The sequence below is a fragment of the Artibeus jamaicensis genome, unplaced genomic scaffold, assembly GCF_021234435.1.
Source record: "Artibeus jamaicensis isolate MK-2021 breed Jamaican fruit bat unplaced genomic scaffold, CSHL_Jam_final contig_497, whole genome shotgun sequence".
NCBI lineage: Eukaryota > Metazoa > Chordata > Mammalia > Chiroptera > Phyllostomidae > Artibeus > Artibeus jamaicensis.
In genome coordinates, this window is record NW_026521863.1 from 4,887,031 (window position 1) to 4,896,812 (window position 9,782).

At 53.6% G+C, this 9,782-nt stretch overlaps 1 protein-coding gene across 1 annotated transcript in view; it reads right to left on the reverse strand.

Annotated features, from left to right (window-relative positions):
* Window positions 1-2,394, reverse strand: part of SLC22A3 (solute carrier family 22 member 3) — a 76,155-nt gene extending 73,761 nt beyond the window's left edge. The window contains exon 1 of the mRNA XM_037126087.2: window positions 1,888-2,394. Within this exon, the coding sequence (XP_036981982.2) occupies window positions 1,888-2,283 (396 nt within the window). The 5' untranslated portion in view covers window positions 2,284-2,394. The remainder of the gene's footprint in view (window positions 1-1,887) is intronic.
* Window positions 2,395-9,782: the final 7,388 nt, after the last annotated feature.

Below are 9,782 nucleotides of genomic sequence, written 5' to 3' on the forward strand. Positions count from 1 at the left end.
CAGCAACGTGAGGGGCCCGGTCCCACCCGTAATCCCACGTGAGCGGGCTGAGCCTGGGTGGGATGATTCCCACAAGCCATCTGGCTCTCTGGAGACAGTGCCGGGACCCCAGTTTCCTGGCCTTCCACCTTCCGCACTCCCTGTTCAGAGCCATCGACTTTCAAAAAACCACCCAGCCCTCCTGGAAACAGCCCCAGACTGCCGGCTGTTTCTGACGTACCTGTCTGGGACTCACTCACAGACTTTGTGTTTCCCTTCTCTGAGGCTCAAAAGTCACGTCTGTTCACAGAAGCACCCCTCGAGGGTGTGTGTGTGCCTTTTGCTCTTAAGCTTCATTTTCTTTGTTTGAAGTTTAAACGACTTCAAAAGTCAGGCGTCTACTCTCCAAGCTAGGTGTTCTGGTTTGCCCAGGACGTAAAGGTGCAGCGCTGTGCTCAATGAAATAGATGCCACTACCTAACAGAGCATTTGGAAGGAAGTACCAGCCGTAAGGCAGGCTCCTGCCCAAGCCCACACCTTATCCGTTTTATCCATTTTGCCTGTGAAATCTGCAGTAGTGAGACTATGACAGTTCGTACAGCTGTGCCCAGCACTATCAGCAGGGTTAGTGCAAACTGAAGCACCCCAAACCCATCCACGGTCAGGCCACACTGCCTGGCCGGCTGCTCCGAGGTTTACCCCTAGAACCCTGCACCCACACACAGTGTGTGAGCACACCCACACATGGCAGTGTGGACCAGGCACAACCTCAAAGACCCACAGTCCCAACCCCAGAGAGAGGAAGTCGGCAGACCAGAGGACACCACTGCCAGAGGCAGGAGAGGCCCTGCCGAACCCCGTTCCCCCATTATTCAAGTAGGTGCGTTAAAAAACGTTAATGTCCACATATAAAGGCAAATGTCTACTCTCCCAATTTGCCTGTGCACACTCAATCACTTTAAATTGATCTGTGATTACAGACAGAGTTCAATAAAACAGCTCATCTCCCCACCCTGGCTCTGTGGAGGCTGACCTGAGGTCCAGAACTCGGGAAGATGAACATATGAACTGCCCCTGAGGCTGGGGCAGAAGCAGCCCTTCCTCCCAGAGTGAGGGGCCACCGACCCCCAATGCACTGCCTGCCCAAACATACCCAAGAAAATGTGGGGCTGCCCCCACCTGGGCCCCAGCAGCCAACGCTGGTAAGTGGGGAGGGGTCCACTTTATGAGGCTGGTAGCCTCTCCTGTTGCATTCCAGTGATTTACCAGTGGGGAGAAAATTAAAACTTTATTTAAAACGCCAGCTTCCCCAACTTCTCTCAATTGTTGCTCTTTGCCCCAAAGCAGTTTTACCAAAATCATTTCCTTGGATAGCCTCGACCTCTGTCCCCATGCATTTCAGATGATAATTCTGGCAGCTGGAGAAAGCTGTGCTGCCTTCAAACGCTGGCTTCTCCTTTCCTTTGCTCCCTGTGAGCCAGGGGGGCCCTGCTCCATGTCGCTGGCCCGCCAGCCCAGGACACTGTGGGTCTTACTGACAGCAGACCCCTGATTCCCACTCAGTGCGCACACAGGTCTGAGATCACGGACGTAGCACCGGATGCTTCCATTCCGGGGGAGGCGGGTGCGAAGCATCTCAGGGCTCCTCTGAGTTTCCTTCACACCGGAATCCACAGTTTCTCTGCGTCAACCCACTAGCGGAGGGAAATCAAACTGAAGGCATTTCCCAGGCATTTACGACACAGCCCTTGCAAGAGTGGAATGACCCAGGTCGGTCCCCACAGGTAAGCAACAGGTCCCAGCGCACACGGACTTTCCCTAGTTGGCCGGCTGTCACAGTGCCGGTGTCTGCGTGGGCGGGGAACGTGGGCCGGGGCGCCGTATCCCCCGCGGGTCGGGCACCCTTACCTCGCTGATGACGGTGGAGTGGGCCTGGGCGTAGCGCCAGCCGCCCCTGCACGGCACCAGCGGCGCCGAGCGGTTGGGGAAGGCGGCGAGCGGGTCCGCGCAACTGAGCGCGGTGGCATTGGCCGCCTCCAGGAGGAAGCGCTGGCAGTGCCCGTGGCCCCAGAGCTCGGGCGCCGTGCGGTTCCACTCCTCCTCGGGGCTCCAGCCGCAGCGCTCGGCCAGGGCAGCGGCGCTCGGCCCGCGGCACCAGTAGTGGTCGGGCCGGCTGCCCAGGAAGACCACGGCGACGAAGAGGAAGGCGAAGGTGACACCCGTCAGGCACAGCAGCAGGAACACGCGCCACTGGAAGCGCCCGTACTCGCCGGCCCTCTGCAGCGCCTCGTCGAAGGAGGGCATGGTGCGCGCCGCCCGCCGCCCAGGCTGGAGTGACCCGAGGGCCCCGCCGGCCGCCGGCTTTACCCCGCCGCCTCCCCCGCGCTCCCGCCTCACGCCCCTGGGCGCCGCGCCAGCGGCCGCGGTCCCTCAGGCCCCCGAGCCCGCACCTCTCGCCGTCCTCCCGGGGGTGCCTGCTGCGGCGCGGGCCGTGCTCCCCGGGGGCGCCGCCGCGGAGTCCCAGCGGGGTGGGGGGCGCGGAGGGGCCCGGGAGGCGCGGCCTGGCTGAGCGCCACCGCGCGCGAGGGACCCAGCCCGAGACTGCGACTGCGAGTGACGGGCACAGCCTCCGGCTTGGCAAGGAGCTCCATTCGGTCCCTGCCAGCAGCCTGCTCTGCAGTCGCACTGTGTTCGGCGCCAGAAGAGGAAAGTTTCAGAGTCACCCGACTACTCCCAGGCTCCTCGGACTTGGCCTCCCGGCTGTTCCCAGTGCATCCGAGAGAACTAACGACGCGCGCCCCTAGCCAGCGACTGTGCCCCGGACACCCCTCCAGCCTGGGTCGCCTTCGGGCACAGAGGCCGCTAGGGGCGCCCCTGGGCCCGGCAGCCATTCCTAGAACAGGGAACCGATTGCACAGCTCGACCCTGTGGGATTAGATTTTGGCCACGTCTCAGAGATTGTCCAACTTTTCCAAAAGGGCAGCTGGGCAACCCACAGAGGCTGAGCGTCTTGTTCAGAGGCCTGAAGTTCGAAGTGTGACAGATTTCCTTAGCCAGGGACTTCCGACCTCCTCTCGGCCTGAAATTGCCTGGAAATGGTGTTGTATCTTGGCCCGAATAGTTATAATTTCTTTGTTGGTTCCCAGAGGGCCTCGGATCTACTCCTTCCTGGGTAGGTTACCACTACGTGCAGGCTGCGGCCCTCTCAGGGCGGTGACGGCCTTGTATCCGCTGGAGAGGAGCCTCTTACCCGAGCAGGTGTCCTCTGAGAATGTCCTGAGCCCTTCTCCCCAGCCCCCCACCCTGTCCTCAGAAAAAGCCTTCCACCCTGGCTCACTTCCCTCCGAGGCTGAGAGGCTAATAGAGCCCAGACTTACCGCACCTCCCACCAGAGCAAGGACCCCGGGCTGCCTCAATTCAAGCGGGCTTCGTCCCCTTAGCAGCTTGTGGCCTTGAACAGCTTAGTCCACCCGGGTTCCTGGTCTGTCAAATGAGGCTCCTGCCCTCCTGGGGCCACTGTGAGGACTGAGTGAACTGACAGACACAAGAGCCCAGCTAACCCTGGCACACGCACCCTTCCTGGGTTAGCTGTTGTTACTGTGCGTGCTTGTGGCTGAGCTGGCACTGTGCACTCTGCAGATTGTCCCCAGGATCGCAGACGTCCCAGGACAAGCCCCTGGAGAATGCGGGCAGCAGGGGGGCCTCACCCAAAGGGCACTTCTGTCATTCTCTCATTCCTCCGGAGCACCTCCGTCATCTGGGTACCAGTGACTTCTCTGTCTACACGTCTCCTGCTCCAGCGTCTAGTCCATATGTCCAACGGCTGCCTGAGTCTCAGACTCCAGCTGTCCTCCTCACACCCGGTGCCTCCTCCTGGCCCCCCTTCGGTGTCACCATGGCCCAGCCCCACCCCCAGAGTCTCAGTATCATCTCAGCCCCCCTCCCTCCTCGGGCCTCCCTTGCCCTTCAGCCCCACCCCACCCCCCGACGTACACTGGCGACCCTGCCTCACTCCCTGCTCTGCCTTGTCTGTCTCCAAAGTGCTTAGCACCATCTAACAGAAGCATATTTTTATTTCTTTGCTTCTAATCTATTTTTGCCTATTTATTTATTTAATCTACTTCCTTCCAGTAGGAGGTAAGTTTCTCAAGGGCAGAGAGCTCAATCTGTTTTGCTCATTTTGATGTCGTCATCACCTAAAACAGGGCCTGGGTCACCGTAGGTGCTGGGTGGATGTGTGCAGAATAAACAGATGCTTCTCAACAGCTCCCCACCCCCCGCACCCCGAATATGCACAAGGGTACCGCCTCCTGCCTTACCCACCAGCGCTGCTCAGCCTCAGGAGCCCCGGGGGTTCCCTGCCCACAGCACTGGCCTGCGGCCCTGCCCCCTCCGTCTTCCCACGGAGCAGCTTGGAGCTGCAACCACCCAGGGCTTGTCCTGCTCTCCAATTCACTTTTCATTTCCCACACTCTCTTTCAAGAACAAAATCTGTGTCCCTCACCAGCTCGTTCCTTCCTGGGACTGCCAAACAGAACTTCTTGGTCATCCTCACATCCTTCCAGAATGTTCCTAAATCTGTGACTATACAAGCCAAGTTCCCTCTTTCCCATTTCACTCTCCCGCCCCACCCTGCCCACTGCCCAGGAGGGCCTGGGATGAATGTCGACACCCCCACTCCCAGCTTGTGCCCCCCATAACTGCCTTCCTGCCCCAGCAATGCTGCCTTCCTCTAGGCCCTAATACGTCTAAGAACCTGCTTACGGAGTTGAATTACCTTTCTCTTTGTATTACAGTTGTCAGGGCATTTTCATTTGGATCACCTTTGTTTAAAGAAGAAAGATGAGCATACAGACAAGACGCCCTTTGGAGCCAGAACTAGGGGGTTCAAATCAAATCTCCTTTTGCTCCTTACAGGGCGTGACCTTGGACAAATTATTTAGTCTTTTTATGTAAAACTGAGTAATAATGCACCTTTTCATTGTTCACGCAAGTCTCTTAGAACATGCTAAGGGACACCTAATGGTCAGCTACTAATGAAAAGAGCAAAAAAATACCACCCAGCCCTGGAATGACGTCATGTTTGTTTCAGACAGGTTGTTATAAGAACTAACAACTGGCAGCCACAGGCAAGTCCTTTGTGTGCCTTCAGGTCCTTTCCCCCACCCGCTCTCGTCTTCCTCAAGGCTGCCACCAGGCGTCCCTTCTTCGGAAGGTGCCCTGGGAAGAGGGCTGAGGACCACTGGGCAGGCATCCTGCGGTCCCAGCTCCCAGAGAGTGGCCAAGGGGCAGGGGGCAAGAGGAGGGATAGGTTTAAGGGGTATGACCCTTAGCCCTTGGGGGAAGGCAGCAGAGAAGTCTGGAGGGGACCCCTGAAAACACAGGACCTCCTTTGCTGCGGTGTAGCTGTTACAAAGCTGTTATTCGTGTTTTAGTCCACAAGGAGTGCATACAGATAAGACTGTACTTAGGGCCCTTTAAATTTATATAAATGGTACCAAACTGCATATTTTTCTGTCACTTCTTTTTCCCTCCACAGTATATTTCCGAGAGCTGTCAGCCTTGGTAAAATATGGACCCAGCTCATTTACTCTGCTTTTCTATAGTGTCTCCATCCCTCCACCAAGGGCCGGCGAGCTCATTTCTAATTTTTCGCGATTACGAACAATACTGCAGTGAACCTTGGCACTTGGGCAGGAATTAGTCTAAAGTGAAAGTCTAGAAGCAGACTAGCAGGACGGTAGGTGGCGCACAGTGGGAGCTTTGCTGGTGCTACCAGGCTGCTTTCGGAGGGGCAGCCCCGATTTGCCCCCGTCAGCAGCAGGCGGGACTGTCCGCCTCCGGGCCACGTCTCTGGTTCGTCGGGGTCCGCAGCAGTCACTCCGGGGCATGCGACTCCATGCGGTGGTTGAAACGTCCCTGGTGTAGTCAGATGGGACACTTTTTACCTGTTAGTCATCACTCAGGCTTCGTCCTCTGCGAGTCACCTCTTTGCATCCTCTGCTCTGCTCTCCTTGTTCCTTATTTTTTCTCGAGTGTTGGGGGAGTCGTTTGTGTATTTGTGTGTTCTGCTTCTCTATCGGCCATACATGCCCCATTGCCACAGTGTGTGGCTTGTCTTGTCACTGTTTACCGTGTCTTGGTGACTACGGAAAGTTCAAATTCTCATGCAGTAAAATGTACCCGTTTTCTTTATCGCTCCTGCTGTTTGCATCCTGCTGGAAAAGTCCTGGGTGAACGTGTCTCTGGGCTCTTCAGTTCGGCCCGTCCGTCTGTCCGCCTCGGTGCCACTGGTTCACTAGTAGTTACGACCCTTCTACAGTCTCAACATGGACCAGGACGGTCCCACCTCCTCGTCCTCGCCCCTGGCACCTCTCCAGAATTATCTTGGCTCTTTGGAGGCTTTTTTCTTCCATGTACATTTGATATTTTATCAATTTCCATAGAAACCTGGCCTGGGTTTCTATTGGACATTGTGCATTTTATTTCTCCCCTTACTTTGGAGGTATTTTGAGAGAAGAGTCAAATCATATTCACCTTTTCCTTTACATACCAAGATAAAATGTAAAGATTACTGTCAGCCAGGTCATTTGAGTGCAGTTCATGGATATATTAACGCGGGTTTTTCTAATGCGGGTGGTAGAATGCTGAAAGATGAAATATGCAGTTTTGTGAGATGCTAAAGCTACATCTTAAATGTGAGAAGGTGGGAGTGATCTGAAAAATCCAAAACAAAACCTTTTAAAGCGTGGCCCAAAGGAACAGGCGAAGGAGAACGGGCAGACCCACCAGGAAACGCCAATGTACTCGGAGGTGTTGTACGGCTGCTGTGGGAACACGGATGCGCCTGTTCTAATCTTTTCCGTCTTTTCATTGAATTAGTTGTGGCCTGGGTGATTTTGCCATTGACCTTAGTGCGGCGGCTGGAAGGCTTGTCTGAGACGCCAGCACAGACCCCGCTGGGAGAGAAGTTCAGGAGATGGCAGAGAGGAGACATTTGTGGGGATGGAACCGATCTGAGTGGCAGGACAAAGAGAGGGAAGCAAATCTCTGACTTGTTCTTGTGTTAAGATGTCGTATCCATTGTTGCAAGCAGAGAGCATAGCCATGTGTGTTCTCTCGAGATAGCCAATTGCTAACAGCTACGTCTGCTTCTGTATTTGCTTGCTTGCTTGCTTGCTCACCCCAGTAAAAATCCTAGGCTGTAAGCGCCAGGCACAACTGTCATTTGCAGCCTTCTTGGCACCGTGTCTCCAGACACCTCAAGAGTTCATTCACCCCTGCGCAAGTAAAGCTTTGGCCAATAAAGTTCCATCTTAAACTCCTGAAAGTTTCCGACCATTTGTTGCTCGCGTTGGTGGATGCCACAGTAGACTCTAGAATCTAGAGTCTAAATTCTAATTCCAACTTCACCGTGAGATTAAACACATGTGGGACCTGTTCACTTTTCCTAAAAACAGACTAGCATCTCTGTGTTCCTCATTCTGCCTCTGCCAGTTCAGAGCCCGCTAGGACCATGGGCCTCTGGTGTTGTGAAGAAAGCCGGTCGTCTGCCTCGGTCATCATCTTCCTCGGTCACCTCCGGGTGACGACCCCATCAAAGCCCCGCAGGGCTGCCCTGCACGTTCTCTCGTACTCGCCCCTGACTGTCAAGTGAGTACAAACCTCACCTGAGATACCGCTTTGTTTTGGGGGTTTTTTCTTTTTGGTTTTATTAAATTTTTTTATCCTTATCCAAGGACATTTTTTTCATTGCTTTTAGAGAGATAGGAATGGAAATAGAGAAACTTGGATGTGAGAGAGAAACGTTGTTCGGTTGCCTCCAGTACACGCCTGGACTGGGGATCGTCTGTACTCGGACCAGGGACCACACCGCAACCCGGCACAAGCTCTGACTGGGAATCGAACCTACAGCCTTCCCACCATGGGACGATGCTCCACCGACTGAGCCACATCAGCCAGGGCTGGGGCTTTTCTTTGTTGTTTGTTTGCTTTTTAATAAAACTGTCTAATGCTTTCAAAGATAATCTTTATATAAAACTTTAGACATGGGAGCACCACAGGGAATTTTTAAATGAAGGAAATTTTAGAAGTCATGTAGTCTATTTTTCTTATTTTGCAATCAAGTAAGTCAGGGCCAGGGAGATCAAAGGACTCAACTACGATGACTTCACCCCGTTTACAGCAGCAGGTGGGACCAGGCCCCAGGCCCACAGGCTCTTGTAAAATGCTGACTCCGTTTAATCTCTAAAGTTGTTGTTTCATAAATTATTTTTTGGACTACAAATATAATACATGCTAGAAATTTAAAAGAAAACCTTTGCCTTTTAATACCAACATTATGTAATTTGCATGAATGTAAAACCTACTCGGTCTTCACACATATAAATTTTTGGGGGTCAGTCAAAATTTTTAGAGTATATAATGGGAGAGTTTATTACAAAAAGAAAGATTCTTGCTTTTGCATTTTTAACACTGGAAAAAACAAATGATCTAATAATTCTAAAGCATTGTACTTGTTTAGGGAGAAAAAGACAAAGATCAGCCCTGACTCGTGTGGCTCAGTGAATTGAGCTCCAACCTGCGAACTAAAGGGTCCCTGGTTTGATTCCCAGTCAGGGCACATGCCTGGGTCACAGGCCAGGTCCCCAGTAGGGGGCGCTTGAAAGACAACCACACATTGATGTTTCTCTCCCTCTCTTTCTCCCTCCCTTCCCCTCTCTCTGAAAATAAATAAACATATTTTAAAAGAAAGAAAAAGACAAAGATCACTGGTCAAACCCAGGTGAGTTCCATGCCCAAATTCAGTGGACCATGCCAATGTCAGTACCCAGCTTCTGACAAGACACCAGGACTTTGTAGGACACAGTTATTGGGCGAAGGGTACACAGACACTCTCTGTACTATTTTTGCAACTCCTTGAGTCCTAAGCTATTTCAAAATAGTCATTTTTACAAAAAGGGTAATGGCAATCAGTTTTGAAAACCTTGTGCCAGAAAGGCACTGTACCTCTGAGCTCTTCCCTTCAAGGATGTGACAGTCCCTACACTCCAGATCCAGCCCCTCCCTGGGTGTGTTCCGTTCTCAGTGTCCCTGTGGTGCTGGGAACCCCCTCTACAACTCGGGGTTCCACAGAGTGGGGCAGGCTGTCTGGGAGCCCGTGGGGACACAGGCCTATGGGGAGATGCCACTGTGTTCCAGAGACTGGGGTCCAGTGGACCCTCAGAGTCCTGCCCATGTGTGACCTCGGGGCTTCCCAGGTGCACGCTGTCTTCAGCGTGACCTTACACTTAGCATAGAGGACAAGTGAAACTGAAGCCATGGGCTCTTTGGAAATGAACATCCATCTTTAGATGGGCGAATACGCAGTTTTCACCCACTCAATGACACTCAGTTCCCTGAGCCAGTCTTGTAAGACGGCTATGGCCCAAAAAAGTGTGTTTCTTCTACTCTTTTACTGTTCTAGTTATTGGTGTTCATGAGTGACCTTATTGCAAAAGGCTTGATGCTTTTGCTTAGTAAATGCAGTCACACAGGATATATAGGGTTTTCTGGGCACATTTCTTAACGCACCTATGGACATACCAGAACAGCTTGTATTCAGGGAGCTGGCCCGCCTGGACGTCCCAGCTTCCGCTCCCCAGCCCGCCCCAGCCCCCCTCCGTGCCCGCAGGAAGTCCCTCCTCACGGGGAGCAGGCTTACCCCTGCTTTCGTGCCTCCAGCACCTCTGGGAATCCCCAGGGGCTCTGGTGGGGCCCTTTTTATGGGTATCCCACGCGCAGTTGGAGAGCTTTTTCCTTCT